This window comes from Papio anubis, chromosome 5 (genome assembly GCF_008728515.1).
Source record: "Papio anubis isolate 15944 chromosome 5, Panubis1.0, whole genome shotgun sequence".
NCBI lineage: Eukaryota > Metazoa > Chordata > Mammalia > Primates > Cercopithecidae > Papio > Papio anubis.
Genome location: NC_044980.1, coordinates 160,014,020 through 160,036,379, shown reverse-complemented (window position 1 = coordinate 160,036,379; position 22,360 = coordinate 160,014,020). Strand labels below are relative to the sequence as shown.

Sequence of the window (22,360 nt, the reverse complement as noted above, 5' to 3'; positions counted from 1 at the left end):
AGCTCCTACAACTCAATATCAGAAAACCATATAGCCTTATTTTAAAATGTGCACAGGATTTGATATTAATCTTCAAGGAATCGTTTGCAGACACCTCTCAGCTAATACATCCAGAAATACTCCTACCTTTACCTTCAAAATACATTGAGAATCAGATCACTTCTTCCTACCGCTATTGTCCTAGATAGACACTGTTATCTCTTGTCTTGGTTACTGCAATAGCCTCCTGTTCTCCCTACTCTTGTCTTCTTCCACTATATTCTCAACACAATAGCCCGAGCGATCTTTTTACATGGGAAGTCAGATCATGACATTCTTACGCTCAAAACTCTGTCTGGATACTTATTTCCCTCAGAGTGTAGTAGTGTGATCTTGGCTCACTGCAACCTCTGCCTCCTTGGTTGAGGCAGTCTTGCCTCCTGTGAAACAGAATAATGGAGAGGGGAAAAAAGACTGTGGGTTGAGAGATGACAAAAGCCACACCAAAACCAGAAGCCCTCAGGGAGCCCTAAAGAAAATCACACCAACAAGAATGAACAAAGAACTACCTTGTGCAAATCACTGATTTCAGTCTCTTGTGTGTTCTTTCTTCTCTACCCAACACTTAAGGACTACTCAGAGTTTGTTCCTGGCCCCCTCCTCTTCTCTCTCCACTTTTCCCCTTGGGTGAACTCATCTAGTTTCCTGGATATATACAGACCCCTGCTAAGCTGCTGATTCTCAAATTGACATCTCCAGTCTAGATCTCTTTTGCAGGTTCCAGTCTTAATAATTACACAATTACCTACATTGCCTTTCTATTTAGTTGTCTTATTTAACAATGTCTAAAATGAATAAGCCCCACATCCTATCTTCTCCAAGTATTCCTCATCTTAATACTTAGGAGTGCATCCAGTATTGAAAGTTAGAAATCCTTGAGAGTGTTTTTTTGGTTTTTGTTTTGTTTTGTTTTGTTTTGTTTTTGATGGAGTCTTACTCTGTTGCCCAGGCTGGAGTTCAGTGGCACCATCTTGGCTCACTGCAAACTCTGCCTCCTGGGTTCAGCCAATTCTCCTGCCTCAGCCTCTCGAGTAGCTGTGATTACAGGCACAAGCCACCACATCCAGGTAATTTTGTATTTTTAATAGAGATGGTGTTTCACCATGTTGGTCAGGCTGGTCTTGAACTCTTGACCTCAAGTGATCGGCTCGCTTCAGCCTCCCAAAATGCTGGGGTTACGTGCATGAACTACCGTGCCCAGCCAGGAGCTCTTGCTTTTCTTTTCTCAATTACTACATTCAAACTGTCATCAAGTTCTGTATACTCTAGTTCCAAAATTCATCTCAAATCATTTACTTCTCTACTCTGGTGAAGGTTACACCATTTCCCCTAAATTTTTGATGAAATGGATAAATAAAATGCTAAAAAATTTCAAAGGAGTGGGAGTACACCTGTAGTTAAGGAAACCAGAATGATTTCATAGAGGGCATGGCACGTTAGATAATTCTTTGATAATGGATAGGGATGTAACGGATAGGTGGGGATGTAACGGATTTGGGGATACCACTGTAGACAAAGGGAACGGGGGGACAATGGCACAGAGGGAAAGAGTATGCTCTGGAAAAAAAATAAGTAGCCCAGTTGGGCTGGAGCTGAAAATATATTTAGAGGAGAAGTGGGAGCAAGGGCTAAAAACATAAAATTGAACTACATTGTGGAGGGCCTGAAATACCACAGTGGGACAGATTAAGTTGATTTGTATACTTCCTGCTTTCCCGATGTGCCTTGTTGTTCATGGTCATAAATGTGTATCAGCGGAAATGGAAGACAACCTGTACTCTCTTAATTGTTCTGCATTTCACTGGGGTCTTTTCCATTCTAAATGTACAAGGGGATGCCCCAGAATATAGAAATGTTTTCTACTGTTTTTATTCTATAACATCAATTATTAAGCAACACTGTATATTAGCAGAGCCATATACTTATTATAATAGTAATTGCTTCCACATGCTTATTTTCAGAGTCTTTTCTTATGTACTGAGATATTTATCTTGCCTGCAGAACTACCTATTTTGTGAAAATACCAATAGCAGGGCCACCACTGTGTTTATGATTACTAACCTCATTGAATCAAAGGCACCACAGATGGAGGAAGTTTTAAGAATATTTAATGCATAATTTACTCGATTCTATCTCCTCAAGGTGCCTTGCAGATTGTCCTAGTACATGTGAGTTTCCTTTCATCATGTGGAATGCAATTCTATCCTTGGTTTGTTATAAATTAACAATCTGATATAAAGTCCTGCATTCCAAACAATAGCTGACATATTTAATATGGAAAAAAATTTCCCCACTCTACTTAAAGCTAGCATTTCTTCTTTGGTCACTGCGACAATTTTAAATTGCTTTCAAGTTAGCCCTGATTCCTGAGGCAACTCCGTAATATATTTGGTGTTCTATCCCACAGAAAATAAGTCGCATGCTTTTGAAAATGTAGCCAAGTGATTTTCACACCAATAAGTGAACATTTTCAAGCCTTTGTATAAACAACAAGGTACAATAGGACCTGGGATCACTGTAGACATTAATCTGGGATCACTGTAGACATTGTAAAAAGCTAATACAAACTAAAAAGTGAGATGCGTCGTCCCAATATCTTTTCATATGGAGAAGAAATACAAATCATGAAATAAAAAATACATGTAGACAATGAATACATGAAGAGTTGCTCAGATTAAAGTGGAGGGAAGCCAGAATAAAAATATTATGATCCATAATTTGGTAAAATATTAGTGATCATTCCCAGTGACTCCTGAGCTCAAGAACCCCGTGTGCCTGTTGATTCTCCCACAGTGCTGGTGCAAGAGTTCCTCTGAGAACACTGGTTGAAAAGGATTGCAATTTCACATAGCTGTCTATGTTCTAACTCTTCTAGGAATTCATCCTAAGAAAACAGTCAGGGATGTCCACATGAATGTAGCTATAAGGATGTTATTCATCACATTGCTCTTTACTGCAACTAAAATAAAAATTAGTTAAATGTACAATGTAAGGAAATTGAGGAAATGGATTCCATTAAACGAGTACTATGCTCCTCTTAAATATTGAAGAAAATATTTAATGTCACGGGGAAATGATTTTAGTTCATTTCCAAAAAAAATTGACGCTACATAGGACTTGTAAAACATGCCAACTCTGTAAAATTATTAATCTCCCTCTCTCTTTCTCTCAGACAGATACACAGACCAAAGGATATATGCCTCAAAATATTAACCATAGTTAGTGTTGGTGTCAAATTATAGGCGATTTCTATTCTTTTTCATGCCTATATGTATGTATATATGTTATATATGCGCTATATATGTACATTTACTTTGTATAATTCTATGTTATATAGTTAATACACATGTATATCTAAATATAATGCATATAAAACATATAGATATCTGACTTTGGACAGTGTAAAGATTTAACAATAAAGATTGAACTTTTTCAGAAATGGTTAGTATTAAAGTGAAAAACTGCTAGCATTAGGATTCTGTTTTATTTTGAGAGTCCAAATGGGCTGAGAATCTTTAGAAAGTATCACAGAGAACAATATTTTTTATCAAATTCTGTAGGACCTGATAAATATATTTACTCTTACAAAGTAAGGGAGAATGAGAGTAATAAAATGTAGTACTCATCTTTAAAAAGTTAGAAAAAGCACAACACAATTATATCAAGCACTCTCTCAGACCACAGTGAAATAAAACTAGAAATAAACTCCAAAAGAAATCTCAAAACCATGGAAATACATGGAAATTGCATAACCTGTACCTGAATGATCACTGGGTCAAAAATGAAATCAAGATGTAAAGTAAAAAATCATTCGAACTGAATGACATGACACAACCTATCAAAATCTCTGGGACACAGCAAAGGTGGTTCTAAGAGGAAAGTTCATAGCCTTAAACCCCTACATCAAAAAGTCTGAAAGAACACAAACAGACAGTCTAAGGTCACACCTCAAGGAGCAAGAGAAACAAGAACAAACCAAACCCAAACCCAGCAGAAGAAAGAAAATAACCAAGATCAGAGAAGAATTAAATAAAATTGAAGGAAAAAAATACAAAAGATAAATGAAACAAAAGCTGGCCCTTTGCAAAGATGAATAAAATTGATAGACCATTAGCAAGATTAAGGAAAGAAGAGACAAAATCCAAATAAGCTCAATAAGAAATGAAACGGGAGATATTACAACTGACATCACAGAAATACAAAAGATCAGTCAATACTACTATGAACACCTTTATGTGCATAAACTAGGAAAACTAGGAGAGATGGATAAATTCCTGGAAAGGTACAACCCTCCCAACTTAAATCAGGAAGAATTAGATACCCTGAACAGACCAATAACAAGAAGTGAGATTGAAATGGTAATTAAAAATTACCAACAAAGAAAAGTTCAGGACCAGACAGATTCACGGCAGAATTCTACCATTCAAAGAAGAATTGGTACCAACCCTATTGACACTAATCCACAAGACACAGAAAGAGGGAACCCTCCCTAAATTATTTTATGAAGCCAGTATCACCTTAATATCAAAACCAGGAAAGGACATAACCAAAATGAAAACTACAGATCAATATCCCTGATGAACATAGATAATAAAATCCTTAACAAAATACTAGCTAACCGAATCCAACAACATATCAAAAAGATAATCCACCATGATCCAGTGGGTTTCATACCATACCAGGGATTCAGAGATGGTTTAACATATGCAAGTCAATAAATGTGATTCACAGCATAAACAGAATTAAAAACAAACATCATATGATCATCTCAACAGATGCAGAAAAAACATTTGAAAAAAATCCAGCATCACTTTATGATTAAAACTCTCAGCAAAATCGGCATACAAGGGACATACCTCAAAATAATAAAAGCCACCTGTGACAAACCCACAGCCAACATAATACTGAAAGGGAAAAAGTTGAAAGCATTCGCTCTGAGAACTGGAACAAAGCAAGGATGCCCACTGTCACCACGCCTCTTCAACATAGTACTGGAAGTCCTAGCCAGAGCAATCAGACAAGAGAAAGAAATAAAGGGCATCCAAATCTGTAAAGAGAAAGTCAAACCATTGCTGTTTGCTGATGATATGATTGTTTACCTAGAAAACCCTGAAGACTCCTCCAGAAAGCTCCTAGAACTGATCAAAGAATTCAGCAAACTTTCCAGATACAAAATTAATGTACACAAATCAGTAGTTCCTCTATACATCAACAATGACAAAGCTGAGAATCAAATCAAGAATTCAACCCCTTTTAGAATACCCACAAAACAAAACAAAACAAAAAAACACTCAGGAATATACCTAACCAAGGAGGTGAAAGACCTCTACAAGGAAAACTACAACACACTGCTGAAAGAAATCATAGATGGCACAAACAAATGGAAACACATCCCATGCTCATGGATGGGTATAATCAATATTACAAAATGACCACACTGCCAAAAGCAATCTACAAATTCAATGCAATTCCCTCAAAATATCACATCATTCTTCACTGAATTAGAAAAACACTCTAAAATTCATATGGAACCAAAAAAGAGGCAGCATAGTCAAAGCAAGACTAAACAAAAAGAACAAATCTGGAGGCATCATATTACCTGATTTCAAACTACACTATAAGGCCATAGTCCAAAACAGCACAGTACTAGTATAAAAATAGGCATATAAAAATGGGACAGAATAGAGAACCCAGAAATAAACCCAAATACTTGCAGGAACTGATCTTCAACAATGCAAACAAAAACATAAAGTGGAGAAAGGACACCCTTTTCAACAAATGGTGCTGAGATAATTGGCTAGCCACACGTAGGAGAATGAAACTGGATCCTCATCTCTCACCTTATACAAAAATCATCTCACGATGGATTAAGGACTTAAATCTAAGACTTGAAACTATAAAAATTCTAGAAGATAACATTGGAAAAATCCTTCTAGCCATTAGCTGAGGCAAGGATTTTATGACCAGGAACCCAAAAGGAAATGCAATAAAAACAAAGATGAATAGCTGAGACTCAATTAAACTAAAGAGCTTCTGCATGCAAAAAGGAACAGTCAGCAGAGTAAAGAGACAACCCACAGAGTGGGAGAAAATCTTCACAATCTATACATCTGACAAAGGGCTAATATCCAGAATTTACAATGAACTCAAACAAATCAACGAGAAAAAAGTAATCATCCCATCAAAAAGCAGGCTAAGGACAAGAAGAGACAATTTTCCAAAGAAGATATACAGAGGGCCAACAAACATATGAAAAAATGCTCAACATCACTAATGATCAGGGAAATGCAAATCAAAACCACAATGTGATTCCACTGTACTGCTGCAAAAATGGCCATAATCAAAAAATCAAAAAATCATAGATGTTGGCATGGATGCGGTGAACAGGGAACACTTCTCCTCCGCTGGTTGGAATGTAAACTAGTACGACCACTAAGGAAAACAGTGTGGAGATTTTTTAAAGAACTAAACATAGAACTACCATTTGATCCAGCAATTCCACTAATGGGTATCTACTCAGAGGAAAAGAAGTCTTTATATGTAAAAAGATACTTGCACATGCATGTTTACAGCAGCACAATTCACAATTGCAAAGACATGGAACCATCCCAAATGCTCATCAATCAACATGTGGATAAAGAAACTGTGAGATATATATATATCTATATATATATAGATATATATATACACTATATATATATAGATATATATATACTATATATATAGTAAAGAAACTGAGATATATATATCTATATATATATCTATAGAAACTGTGAGATATATATATCTATATATGTCCATATATATAGATATATATATATAGAGAGTATATGGAATACTACTCAGTCACAAAAAGGAATGAATTGATAGCATTCACAGCATGATTCTAAGTGAAGTAACTCAGGGATAGAAAACCAAACATCATATGTTCTCACTCATAAGTGGGAGTTAAGGTATGAGGATGCAAAGGCATAAGAAAGACACATGGACTTTGGGGACTCAGGGGGAAAGGTGGGAAGGCACTGAGGGATGAAATACTGCAAATAGGATGCATATACTGCTTGGGTGATGGGTGCACCAAAATCTCACAAATCACCAGTAAAGAAGTCACACATGTAAACAAACACCACCTGTTCTCCAACAACCTATGGAAATAAAAAAAAAATTAAAAAACAAACCTAAGAAAATCCCACAATATAATCCAAAAGTTAAAATGAGGAAATGAAAAAATATGATAAAGATGAATGTAATGAGAAAGAAAAATTAAAGTACATAAAGACAAATAGAAAGCTTGAAAAAAAAATAGATGTCTTTCAAGCCTGATTAAAAAACATGAGAGATAAAAATATAAAAGATTAGAGATGAGAAGGGAGACATAACTATAGTTACAGGAGCAATTAAACAAATTGCATGAGAATATGACTCATGAAGAAGCGGCAAGGATATAGAAACAGAAATAATCTTCAAGAAACTATTAATCAACCTGGAATAGTTCTAGCCAATGTTCACCTACAACACACTTACTGTGCCCTTAAAAATAATATTATGACTTCTTTCCTTGTACAAAGCAATATTTGATGCTACTTTATTATTTAATCATTTGATTAAATATTATAAACACTGGAGTCTAGCTGTTGTAACACTGTATTCTACATGTAAGCAGGATAGATTGCACTGTAAGGTACACTCCCTACATTGCGAGAGTGTGGGGTTATGTACTTCCTCCTATTTTCCTGCTATTCAGCATAAAATTAAATGCCTTTTAAATTTTATCATCTTAGTTACTAATATTCAGCATTCATATGCTAGTCAGAGGTTAATTTCTCCTACTGAAATGCCAAGAAGCAGGTAGACTCTGTGGTATAAGGGTTTCTGGAGTCCTTGTACCTGCACTGCTCTTCTCTTTCTGATATCACTTCTAACTTTGTTACTTTCCATCCAAACACGTGTGTGTGTGTGTGTGTGTGTGTGCGCGCGCTGTATCTGTGTGTTTCAATCAGATGCTTCCTAAAATATTGCAGTCTTTGCTCACATAAACTTTCAATAGTTCTGTATTGTCTGCTTGATCAGACCTTAACTCCTTAAGATGAAGCTCGCAGCTCTTGGTCATCTGATTACTACACATCTATTCATGTATTTCTACTGCTATTCAATAAAATCACTATATTCCAATTAGCCTGACTAGAGTTGGAATTTTTTCTAGACAAGAAAGTGTCCCTGAAAAATCATCATCATCTTCACCTCACCTCCCATTCTCCAACCACCATACACTCTCACTTTTCTTCATTTAGAATATTCATCATCTAATTTCCATACATAAAAGTCCTGACCCCTATTTACAACCTAATTAAAACCACACCTTCTCAAAGCTTCCCTTAGTGTACTAGTATGCTAATATAAATAATGTTTATTTTCTTCTCTCCTTATTGAGGGTATACAGGAATATCTCTGTAAATGCATGGGAGTGCTTGGTTTCTTCAAGAAACAACAAAGTCAATATTTTTGTCTATTCATCTAGGAAGTGAAAGTCAGCAGAGAGAATTGAAAGAGAAAAATAGGAATTTTGCCATAACATAGTTAGGTATGATTAGCACATATGGTCATTACCAATACAAAGACAACCAAACAGGTTGCCACAAAATAATGAATTATCCAAATATTTTGAGGAGTGAGTGGTTGCTCAGGCTTAATTTTCTGGGAAATCAAAGGTCTAAAATAATGAACGTAAGTCTTTTGGACACATCTCCAATGTACACATTTCTGTATTTATGTAACCTGTCATGTACGCTGTGTGTGTGCATGTGTATGTGTGCATATACATACACCAATAAATTACTTGCATCGTAAAACGTATTCAAAAGTTAAAATTTTAAAGAACAAGTGAAAATGAAGGTAAATTTATATGGAAGTTTTGATTATTTTTTATCCTGCACCAGTTTATCATGATGCTCAAACCACATCTTGGAGACGTGATCTCACTAGTTTTGACAAAAGGATAGAATGAAGTAATAAAGAAATTTGCTCATGGAGTAGGTGATTAGGCCCTGCTGGATGCAGGTTGGGGAGGGTAAGTGTTAGGGGAAAGGTGAGAGTTGGGAAGGGAAGAGAGACATATTGCAAATAAAGTGGATTTCCCACCAAGTCAAATATTTCTCTGACAGTTTCAAATTGGTTCGGAGCTCCGCAGAGGCAAGAGTTCTTATGTGGGACTTGAGAAAACATGGGTGTTTTTCTGTGGATTCTGACTTACATGGATGAGACAGCATCACTGGTTTAAGGGATCTCAGGCTTTAAAGGGCGTGCTCCTGGATGTAAGATGACTCACAGAGTTCAAGATGCAAGAAGGTCAACACAGGTTTCTCTTCTCTCTCTCCCCTGAAACTATACACTACAAAATGTCTACAGTGCTCATTTTGGCGTTTTCATATATGGTCTTCATACCTCTGGAATTTGATCAATTTATATTTATTAATTTCTATCCCTCTCAATAACATCCCTCTTCCCAACAAAGCACCTTCCCCACCATGCACACACAACACAGACACACAAATACAAAGAGACACACACACAATGGCTTTGTCCAATGCAGAGCAATTAGCAATTACTTGAAATCTTTTCAGAAATAAGCACCCCCCCCAAATTAACACATCTCCTCTTCTGAGAGTACTTTCCTATTTTTCACCAATATTGAATAAAACGACACATAGTTTAACTTTATATTTGTGTGCATATTAAAATGTGCATACCTAAGCATAGTGTGGTGCCTTTCAAACACCAATTTTCTTCTTTAAAAATTTGTTTCAAAGATCCTTTTTGATTATCGAATGTGTCAGTGTATTTCTTGCATAAAATACTATGAAAAAATATTTCCCTAAACTAAAAATTTTTAAAAATCCCTTTCAAAGATCCTTTTTGATTATGTCATAGTATATTTCTTACATAAAATACTACAAAAAATACTTCCCAAAACTCCTCCAGTGCCTAACTTTCTGGCTGTAAGTGAGTTCATGCCCCTTTCCTCATGATTAACACGGATGGAAAGACTGCCGTGGTGTTTATCCTTTTTGTTGCCCTCAGAATAGTATAACTCTGCATAAGTTATCTCTTAACCTACTCTTTTTCAAAGAATGCCTACTCAAATATTTCAGTCCTCCTTAGGAAACATGCTCATATTTCAGTTAACTTTTCTTCTTCACAAATAAGAAATGAGGATGGGGAGTGCAAGTCACTCCTCAATGTTCCTTGGCTGGCCTGCTTCTACACGGGTTGAAGAACATTTCTTGGTTTCTGGAACACCGTTTCTGACTCGCTGGTTCCCAGCTCAGCATGAGCTCACATTGCTCCATGTCTTTCTCTCTTGGCATACTGAAGGTCTTCGTCTATCACTGCATGTCTCTCTTCTAGCCTTCACTTTATTGTCTCCAACTTCATTGTTACAGACTCCATAAACTATTTGCTGGATCAAAACTGAACATAATTAGCACAAAGTCATTTTCCTCCTCTTTAAATGGCTTCCTCCTGAAAAGCCCTGGGGTTTTCCTCAATCAGCTGAAGTAGCTAAAGTTTTTAAAGTAGGTTTTCCCTCCATCTATTTCCAAATAGTCCACCTAACACTTTTACATTAAAATAGCTTTAAGAATATGTGTTAAATCAAATACTCTGACCTTAATTTTTCAGTACTTCAGGGCATCTACTACTTCGGAAGATGGAGATGACATATTACCCAGTTAAACTCACCCCCCACGTATACAATTATTTTATTACTTTCTAAATTAAATTGATTTTAATTTGATTTAATTTTATCGGAAGCATTTAAATCTAAATGCCTTAAAACCATTTTAGAAATTTAGAGCAAAATTAAACCCACTTTGCAGATGGAGCAAACTTACCAAAAGAAGTAACATTCTAACTCTGAATACATGAGCCCATAAAACTGCTGGGTTCTAGCTTTCTACAATTTTTATATCAGATTTCCATAAAGATTGTATGTAGGTCAAGGGTCTTAATAACTCAAGGATCAACAAAGGCTAAGTCAGACCTTAAACAACAGAGTAGCCTGGAGGAGGATCAGGTGACCTCAAATACATGGAATCTATGCAGAACTGCTACTGCTTCTAATCCTATCTGTCCCGACCGAAACCTCAACCAGTGTGACTGAATCTTCTTATGTTTTGAGAATGGCCAAAAATAAAAATTTCTAATATAAAATCTCTCACTTTCAAAACGTTGGTTGTTAATCTAAAAATGTTTGATACTGCACTAATCAAATTAAACAATTCAAACTGGATTCAGCCTGTAGATTAACATGCAGTTCGTAACTTCTGTTGTTAACTATCCCATAAACCACTTAGCCATAGCTTTTTTTTTTTTTTGAGGAGGCAGGTCTCGGCACAATATCACCCAGGCGCAGGAGTGCAGTGGCTGTGATCTCGGCTCACTGCAAGCTCCGCCTCCCAGTTGGGGCATTCTCCTGCCTCAGCCTCCCGAGTAGCTGGGACTGAAGCCACGCCACCACGCCCGGCTAGTTTTTGCCATTTTTAGTAGAGAGCGGGGTTTCACCATGTTGTAGAGGATGGTCTCGATGCGACCTCGTGATCAGCCGCCTCGGCCTCCCAAGTGCTGGGATTACAGGCTTGAGCCACATGCAGGCACTTCACAGCTTAAACTCCTTTAACATTCCTCAAACTGAGTTGATGGAAAGCAGGAAAGAACAATTTTCTAGAAAGTTCTTACAGCTAGCACTTAAATAATACTCAAAATTAAATCACAAGTAACATTCTTAGTTTCATGTATAAGTCTATATACATAATGCCCACATATCTGGAATTTCTAACCTATTTACAAATCTATTATTAATACCTGAAATTTTCTTCTACCTGCTATGTCTCAGTTTCAGAAGGGTTAATTGAAGTGCCTCATTACTTCTCATACATTCTTCTCTAACTCGTTTTACTTTGATATTATTTTTTGTGCAGGCTTCTTCTGATTCAATTGTAGAAAATTTATACTATCAACTTCCTTAGTTTTAACTCATCTCATTTATGACTTTAATTCTCAAGGCATGGCACATCTCTCCCACCTATTAGATAAATTTAATTTGATCATTGACAAACAACAACTAAACTTAAGAAAATGACCAAACAATAAGCAAAGAAAGAGTTTTCTGACTGAAGAGGCTTCCAGTTGCGAACGGACAAAAACATTTTGCTTCTTACCATTTTACTGCCTTCACAGTAAAAAGAGCAACTCAACTGAAGTTAAAGTACTGATATCAGGAACTCAGCAGCTTAAAACCAAATGATTATCCACCAAGTCCAATGTCTCCCCGAAGGCCTGGAGATTACACATGTAATAATCAGGCTGCCCTTGCCAAAAGGAAGGCTTAGTGCTTCATTTTATTTATTGTATTTATTGAATGGAGCTATTCCTTGATAGCCCCTGGGAGCATTAGCAAACATGAAAGAAACCACCAAAGGAAAGGAAAAAATATATAAATAACTAAAGACCATGCCACTAAAGTTTATAATCTGGAAAGTGCAATACTGAAATAAAGCACAGACTCCTACACTCCTCGAAGTACTCTGTTCTACTTTACAGTAATGTAAGAATTGCTTAATTTGCCAAAAAAGTAAACCTCTAAAGTTTCATACAAGTCCATTTGCAGAATATCAATCCTTTCACTTCTAGCTTTCGTATCATGCCATGTGACAATGTGATATTCTTACATTTTGCCTCTGGTTATATGTTATTATCAGCTGTGTTTTAGCATCGTAGTGATCATATATTAAGACTCCCATTAATAAGCTTTTTAAAAATAAGTTTTCTCTATAGCCTCTGATACCTGGACTTTGAGGGAATTGAATTAGAAAAATGTAAAGGAGATCATTCTTTCATTTAGGAATGGAAAAGACAGAACCTATGATATTTTGTGTTTATGTCTTTCATTTTTTTAAAATCCATGATAATTCATTTCATATTCTTCTTTATAATGGTATTCTTTTAAATGTACATGTATATAAAATAAAGCTTAAAAACACAAATTGAAATCATTGTCATCCAAAGGGCTTAAAAGTTTCTTCTGGTTTTTGTTGGTTTTTTTTTTTGGTATGTTTTTAAATTTTGTTTTGTTTTTAAGAAATTGAGGAAACAATTTGCTTTAAGTTCCATGGAAATTGGCTTCATAAAATGTGGCTAGAAAAGAAATCATCCCATATCAACATTAAGCACAGTTAAATATGAATGTATGCCTTTTGTAGCTACCTCTTTTACTATTCTTGCCATTGCCTTTTCACTTCCTTAAGAGCAAAATTATGGGCCTTTGGCTAGGTCTGGAGCTCATAGTAAGTTTTTACGTCTGTTACAGGCATTCTCTGTGATTTTACCTGAGGGATTTGGGAGAAGAAAGGAGTAGAGTGGGTTATAAAACACAGAATTAATTTGAGCATGTAAGAGTAATAGAGTGGGAGTAGAAATAGAATCCCACTTGCATGTTTACTTTGTGTTTACTTAAGAAATGCTCCAATGCTAGATTTATTGAGAAGCCGCTTTCTGGAGAGAAAAGAGAAAAATTTAAGTAACTCACCTTGAATGACAAATGAATGCAACTTGGTTGGCAGTGACAATCTAAGGACATTGTCGCTGGTGCTAAGGAAAATCCTTCCTTCCCTCAGGCTTCATTCCTCATGTCTCAGATAACAAGCAGTGAGTACCTGGGTGTGTTGAAACTCTGCCGAGGAGACGGATATGCTACAGACCTTTTGCGAAAAGGACTCAATCTAATAGAATCTGTGTTCCACAAATACACTTTATATAAATCCATTACGTGCCCAGAGCCAGCTTGTTTTATAAATGCATTTTGTGAAATGCAGTGGAATTAACCCAACATTTATATTTCAACCTCAAAATACATTATGAGAATTGTAAATTTCCCAATTACAACAGACGAAAATGAACATTGTGCTTATTTACTTTGGGTGGACATGGAGAGGGGTGGGGAAGAATAATTTTCTTAAAGGTTTAACCGACGCTGGATTTCATTTACTGCGATTTCTGTCTTCCTATTTCATACCAACTTTATTTTCTTTGTTTATTGTTCTTGTTTTGTTTTGTTTTTCCCTTTCTGGATTTCCAATGAAATAACTGAAACTAGAATTTTGCTGGAAGAAAAAAAAAAAACTGAAGGATATTTTTAAGTCCCAAGGTGAAGAAATTACCTGAGGGAGTCAAGAGAACACAGACCAGATTTTTACAGTTTGTGCTACTTTGCATCTTTAAGGAGGCAATTAGTTATTCTTGTGTATTAGTGACTGTGCCATTTTCTCCATAACTCAGATAATACAAATGGTCTTAGAGAGGACATATTTTAAGGGGGTCATTTATTACTGAACAAAAGTATGGATTCTAATCTAAGGTTACTAGGAAAGCCCTTTCTCTGGATGTCGTCAAATTTCACAGCAACAAAAACTTGACCAAGTTGTTCTCAACTCTCATTGCCATTTCTAGCCAAATCATCATTGACTTCAAGATAGGATTAAAGAACCTGAAAAGATAATATGAATCTGAGAGTTTTATCTATTTGAAGTAACCCGAGCCAAGCCAGCACAATGCTAATGTAGTGGCTAAATTAGTGAGTGTAGTATGCAGCACTCTGGTATCTATACTACCAAAAAAAAAAAAAAAAGAAAAAGAAAGAAAGACAGGTTCACCTGTTTGATGGGACTGTCAAGTTATCCAATGGGTCATTTTTGTCACAGCAGCACATAGAAAGCACAATCAACATTGATCTAGGGAGAACTGTTGGCAAAGTTAGAGATTTTACTATATGACTGTGCAGACTGAACACACACTTCTTATCACCAAAAAGGAAGTTGGTTTCTGAGAGCTGTCTTCACTCACTAACTATGCTTAGCAAAATCACAATTGGAATTTTTTAAGGGAGATTTTTAAATAAGCGCAGTGAAAAATCCATGTATCCTAAAATCCCACCATGAAATGAAATTAAAACATATGGAATCCCACAGAAAAGATTCATTTTATGACCATGTGTCTTTAAAACCTAAAATTAAATTGGAGAGCTTCTATCTCAAAGTATAGATTCCTGTTACTTCCTCTTCAAGAAAGGCATACCTAAAAGGTTATTGATTTGGTTCTGAAGGACACAGTGTTTATTATGGAGGAAGCCATCGCTGGGTACAAGTGTGAGAAATTAATGATGGCTTTGTAAGTGTCCATGCCGTGGTGTGGAACCAGTGGGGCAACTGTCAATCTATATGATAATACATTCCCAAACTTCATAAAATCAGTGATGTGAAAAAGCATTGATTTCTTTGTGAGCTAAACAGAATTCGTCAGAGAGAAAGAGCAAGAAGTTTACTGAAGTTAACACCTCTGCCTGCAGAGTTGCTCACACTTCAATTTTTATTTGCTTAAAGAGTTTATGATGTGATGTGTAAAATTTCTTATTTTTATTTCTGGCCAAGAATGAGAACAGAAGACACATTATGTACCTCTTTTCAATATGTAAAATATTGAAAAAATGTTTTAAAAGTAAAAAGAAAGACAGTCTACCTGTATGTTTTAAAATAACCATCTCTCATCTAATTTGAACTCTGACTTCAATATCTCCTTTGTGCCTTGCCAGCCACACTCACATACAGAGTTGCTTAGTGCTTCTAAGTATATTTTCTTTATGTAATTCTGACTGCATTGCAACTAGCACTACAGGAAATAATCGGGACACTGTATCTAAGAGTTTATTTCTTATCAGTATGCAGGGATTTATATAGACTCACAGAAAGTAAAAATTATTCAAATATGATGTTTTGAATAATACTGAAAAAAATGAAACTACTATTGGTCTACCAAATACATGATTAATTTCAGATTTTTTTCATCCATAACTCTTCTAGGTAAATTCATGGCAAGCATATTTTGTGCCCTTGGCTTCACTGGAAACACCCCCTTATTAGATGAGTTTTTAAGATGCATATAACTTAAATGGGAGAAGGTGCAGGTCTATAAATATGTATAAACAACTCTGCATAGATGGTTCCCTCCATAGGTGTAAGAATACCAACTATGAGGGACTTGCTAAAATTCCTTGTTTAAAATGTGCCATAAATTCTTGGATAACAAGTGATTTTATTTATTAGGCCATCAAATTGCCTTCAGTTAAATAGTATCTGACACACACAATGAAGTTGAAAAAGGACATCAGTAAATGGATTCAACATATGCTTTTATGGAAACTTCTAAAAGTAATTTCCTATCAAATAAGCACCTCAGAGTGTCAAATGTGCCAAGTGTCAGAATTTTGTTAAAATTCAAAAGGAGTCAAGTGCAGATTTTTCCTTGAGAGTACACCTTGATTAGCTACATGAACGGAGGCATAAGTAAGGCACATCCCCTTGTCCCCACTGTAGAATAAATTATTTCAAAATTAAACATAAATTTAAATGCAAAAAAGTGACATCTTTTTGAGTATGTGAGACTTACCCAGGAAATGATGTATTTTCAACACAGTTTTGAGATTAAATGATATTTAGCTATGCTTTTGCATTCACAACAAGCTGTCCGCCTGCAAATTTCCTTTTTCTTTTTTAAATGAAAGGAAATATTTAAAGCTGCTCTGGCAGAAGTTTATAATATTTTATATAAACATTCTTAACTGATCTATTTGTAAACATTTTAATGGTAATGGTAATTCTTTTAGCAAACATGCAATCTATTTATAACACACCACATAGCATTTGATGTTTTCTTCTTAAATCGGCTGTAACCTAATGCAATTTATCTTTTTAAAAAATGTTTTTGACTAAACACACTTCGGAATTGCTCAGAAACCCACAAATAAACACCTTATCTCTTCAATGACTTGCTTAGGCTTCTCTATATTTACTGCTTAATGATTGGAAGGATTTAATTTTCAAAGTTTCATTAAACCCCACCTAGAAAGCTGATGGATAGGCAATAGTGATTTGTGACAGAAGATGCAGGAAACTATTAACCTACATAGGTGCCAAGGGGAAAAGTAAACATATAAAGAATTCTTTTTTTTTTTTTTGAAGACAAGTCTCTTCCTATTTGTCATTATTAAGCTCCAGAGCATCTGTTCCAAGTTTGATCTTCAATACGGATATGAGGCATTGCCGCCTGGAAATGAAAGTCTAAGATAAGGTGAGATTCTTAAGAGATCTTCATGAAAAAAAATAACCCAGGTTTCCATTTACTGGGAAGGGGAAATCAATACAAAGACCTAGAAACTTGTGGAGAGAGGACATTTTCTAGGTATAGGTCATAGTTTATCAAGCTGCCTCTTTTGCAATGTAATTTACTTGCTAATAAGACCAACTGACTACACCTGAATGCTGTGTTATCATCAAAATGTGATTTTAAAATTCTCTTCTCATTTCTTGTGTGCTGGAGGGTTGCTGGTTTATTTCCCCCCAGCTCACACTGTGGAGACAAGGTCGACTTTAAAGAAAATGAATGGTTTTATGACGCCACTTTATTAAAAAACAAAAACATTCGAAGCCCCACGTGGTGCAGTGCACAGAACATAAAAAGGTATTTAAGAAGCGGGCCTACCGTTCTCATCATCTGATTTATTTTCGTTGTCAGAGTCAGTCAGGGTAAGGGCCGAGTTTTCACGACTGGACAGGCCGGAACTGCGCCTGGATTTTATTCCTCTCCCCCACAGTCTGATGGCGTGTTCTGGAGACATCCCTCCCTCGGTGTCGGAGTCGGCATCAGACCCTGTGCTAAGGGAGTAGCCCTGGTGAAGGATCCCCATGTCAGAGCAGTAGCCGCTTCGGTGTGGGGAGGGCTCACAGATGCCCAGTTCCGCAAGGGTGAAGTTGGTTCCTAGGGTGAGAGTGACAGAGAAGCTGATTAAAATTTGTGAGATGCTTTACAAAGTTAAAATGTAGTCTTACAAAACAAAGCAGACACTTTTCCCATCTGACAAATACATGAAATTCACCGTGGTGTACAGAAACAGATCTTGGACAAGAGTATTCAGGACAGTGGGATACCTTTGAGAAACAAACAAAAGAAAGAAAGTAAATATCGATTATAGGACAGAATGCTCAGATTTTATTTCAGAGATTTTTAGGTATGTTGACACTATTGTCTAGGTAACTCCATGTAGGTGAAAAAAACTCTGAATGTATAATAGCTAATATACACCAAGTGCTTACTTGTGCACCTTTTATTTTGCAACTTTCATTTTATATTTTTTAAAGTTTTGCATCTTTATGAAGATGACAATATTATTGTAATCCTTATGTAGATGATGAAACTGGGGACCAGAGGATTTAAGGCATTTATCCAAGGTCAAGCATGTTGATGGTCGCAATACCTGGATCTGATCCCTATGCAGGGATCAAATTAAGGTTCATGTCTTACAGCCTTAACCCACTGATAAATATAAGTGGCAGCTAAAATACCTGGGTGCCCGTCCTAGCTTTCCACTGACAACAGTCTCATTTATGGCAATTCTCTTAACTCCACGAACCCCAATTTTCTCATTTGTGAAATCTGGGCATTAATCTCTTAAAATCTTCTCAGGGTGATTGTGTGCCTCATATGATAATATGTGCCAAATTAGTCATTTTTAATAAATGCTGTCATGCGTTGCTTAAAGAGAGGGATACGTTCTGAGCAATGTGTCCTTAGGTGATGTTTGCTCTGAGAACATCAGAGTGACTTACACAAACCTAGATGGTCTAGCCTATTACACACCTAGGCTTTGGTTTAGCATACTGCTCTTACACTACAGACCTGCAGAGCATGTTACTGAACTGAATACCATAGGCAAAGTAACATAATGGCAAGTATTTTTTGTATTTGAACATAGAAAAGACACACTAAAAATACACTATTATAATCCTACAAGACCACTGTTGTATACATGGCCCATCACTGGCAGAAATGAAGTTATGTTAGGTATGTATATGTAATGTGTCACTGAAATCAGCAACCTAGAGACGAAGAGCTACTCCTTTGGTTTTTAAATGGTATCAAAGAATCTCTCTTTGCTAACACAATTTAAAGTCACAAGTAGGCTTCACTTATGGAAAGTGAATGTGTGCACATGAAGACCTATAGGGGTGAACTCATGATCTGACAGGAAGCAAAGAGAATAGGTTTTTATTAAAAATGTTATCATGTTCTATAAACATGTGTGTTATTAGGTGTCAGAAAATGGGCCAGCTACCTTTAGGCTTTATGCCACTTAAATACCATCATCACTCAGCATTTTAGGTGTTGACATCACCTCTTTACAAGCAGAGGTTAAACACCATGTCCAAGGTCACACCTGGGCACACAGCAGATCCAGGGTTCACCTCTGTACCTGCAGACCCCCAGCCTGTGCTGCTTCTACAGTGTCAGCAGTCTCCAGCCAAAGCTAACCTGGCAACATTTTTGTGCAGTTTATTTATTTTTGCGCTTTACTATTTGGCTCTTTAAGAGATATTTTAAGGTTTCAATGAGAAATAGATAGAATCAAGTGGTCCACTCTACTTACTGATGTATAATGCTGATTTCTTTTGTCTTTAACCAATTTATGACAATGAAAAGTAAATGCAGTGAAGAAATGCACTTCTCTGCTAAGAGTGGAGAAAACCTCATAAATAATACCAAAGCCAGGAGTTTACCCACTCTAAGTATATCTGTTACATAAAGGCCATTCCGTATCATTCATGTCTCTAAACTCTTGATGTAACTTGACACGCTGTGGTAGCCTACATACTCAATATTGTTTTTTACCTTTTATTTTACAAAGCACCAAACCACTGTTTAGTTCACATTAACCTTGTGGGACTTTAATTTGTAATAGACATATGTCTTTTTATTCCGAGTTTTTTTCTTGTCTTCACTGCACACTGAGCTTTCCCAGCCTAATTTGGTTGTGTAAATGGAATCAAGCCCAATTCTATACATAATTGTCTCTTCAGAATGAAACTTATTCATTGGAGAGTAAACCCAAGTGCAGATTCCTGTCAGCATGGGCTGATAACCCACTACCTGTGCAGTGAAGAGGGAAGTCCTCTCTGCCATCAGCACAGTGCTAAGTGCTGCTGTTTATTCCCTGGGTGCGGTTTATCATGCTGTCTGAAATTCTCTGCCCAGCGTATTCAGTTCCAGTTTGCATCCTTGGTAATTAGGTACTGTCTCATAATTATACATTAAAATGTATATTTCAGTCTCAGTAGCCTATGAGAATGAAGTTACTGAGTGTGTGTCTATGTGTGTATATACAATATGGAAAGATCTTTCCGTTGTTGCTTTTCTCATCCTTAAGTCATTGAAAAAAAGGTCATTTTAGAGTAATAGTCCTCCATCTTGTCCTTAGAGATCAAGTTCCTTCTGGACAGAGTCATAAGATATGTTGATTCATTTTCCCACAATAAATGAAAATCCAAACTAAAACACACATATTTTTATTCCACATGTGAGGATTTGTAGGTATATAATCCCATTTAAAATGGAGTGGGTGTGTATTAAGACAACTTTTCAGATAGCTTTCCCACATCTCATTATCTAGAACTACTTTCAAAGATCTCCTCGGGAAAGAAGAAACAGCTGTGTGAGGACCGCAGTCTCTGTGAAGAGCATTGCATGTGTTTTTTGGTCTGGGTTCCAGAGGTAACAGTGGGCCGAGGCCATGGGACCACATGGAATACACACAGTGCCCCTTCTTTAGTTAAATTTACCTGAGAAAAGAAATTGAAATCTTATTTTTATGAGAAAACAAACGAGATCTTCATGAATCAGGTAAGATTTGCATACATTTAAAAAGTAACCACAAATGTTAGAAAAGAAAAAGTGTACTTTAAGAGTTTCCACTTCAAGCTTATAGCCCCGGAGCCACAAAGGAGCAACATTATAAAGAAAATTGGAAGTTCTGTGCTGAATTTGCCAGGAAAAGGTAAATGAGTATGTTTACATTGGTATATATAGAAAGGAAGATTTTCCTATAAAATCAATATTGATTTTTTAAAAAATATTACCTTTTCATCTTCACCTTCCAACAGGATCATTCCTTGCCAATGCCACCATTTCCCCATAGTTCCTAGTTTGGTATCTTTCTAACCTCCACTAACTCAAAGAATAGGAACCTCGTTGAAAGTGTTAACACCTGGGACAGGTTCTGGACCAAGCTTTTTCCAGGCATGCTGGCTTAACATATGAAGCTAGTGAGTCATATACGCAGGAGAAAGAAAAAAAAAATGGGTCTATCCAGTTATTAAATCATTCAACAAATATTTATTGTTCCTAGTGCTGTGCGAGGCATCAGGGATATAACAGTGTGCATTATAAAAATATAGTCCATGACATTTACAGTCTAATCGGGGAAAAAGGCATTAATCAAAGAATCACATAAACAAAGTGCAATCCATACAGTGATAAATATTACATAGGAAGAGAACAGGCCGGGCACGGTGGCTCACTCCCGTAATCCTAGCACTTTGGGAAGCCGAGGCAGACGGATCATCTGAGGTCAAGACTTCCAGACCAGCCTGACCAACGTGGAGAAACCCCGTTTCTACTAAAAATACAAAATTAGCCGGGGGTGGAGGTGCATGCCTGTAATCCCAGCTACTCGGGAGGCTGAGGCAGGAGAATCACTTGAACCTGGGAGGCGGAGGTTGCGGTGAGCTGAGTTCACGCCATTGCACTCCAGCCTGAGCCTGGGCAACAAGAGTGAAACTCTGTCTCAAAAAAAGAAAAAAGAACAGAAGCCACGGAGGTCACCTAGTGGTCCAAGCCTCATGCCTTCACAGCCTGTTCACCAGCTGTTCATCTAGTTTGGGGTGAATGCTCCGAAGGACTGGGGATTTACTCCATTGAGAAGCTATCACACATACCTACTTCAGTTTGCTCATACCACACTCAGTTTTTCCAAACATTCCTCTATATGGATCGATTTCCAACCATTGTTTTCCATGTATTTTATCTTACCGCATGAAGCCCCGCACTCTATACACACTTCTCAGAATGTAAGTTAGTATGGAAGCATCTTTAATACCAGCTCAACTTACCATTTTGCACTTACTTTGCTCATCGATGGAAGACTGATTTTGCCCTAATTCATCTTGCACAATTAAGTCTTTAGTAAGCTCCGTGGCAGCTTTGAATGGAAGAGAGAAACTACTCAACGTGTGATTCTCCAAGCTAAGATTTCTAGTGGAAAGCCATGAACCCTTCATTTCTTCTTTATTATCTTGCAGAAAGATAACGAGGAGGCACAATATATCAGTATTCATGGAATACGTATTTATTATTTATCTTCTATCTACCTCTAGTCTCCCGATAG

At 36.6% G+C, this 22,360-nt stretch overlaps 1 protein-coding gene across 4 annotated transcripts in view; it reads right to left on the bottom strand.

The window, feature by feature from the left end:
• TENM2 (teneurin transmembrane protein 2) overlaps positions 1-22,360 on the bottom strand; it is a 1,283,414-nt gene that overhangs the window by 875,548 nt on the left and 385,506 nt on the right. For all 4 annotated transcript variants that reach the window (XM_003900492.5, XM_021940242.2, XM_021940246.2 and 1 more), the window contains one exon: positions 17,626-17,901. In XM_003900492.5, the coding sequence (XP_003900541.5) occupies positions 17,626-17,901 (276 nt within the window). The remainder of the gene's footprint in view (positions 1-17,625; positions 17,902-22,360) is intronic.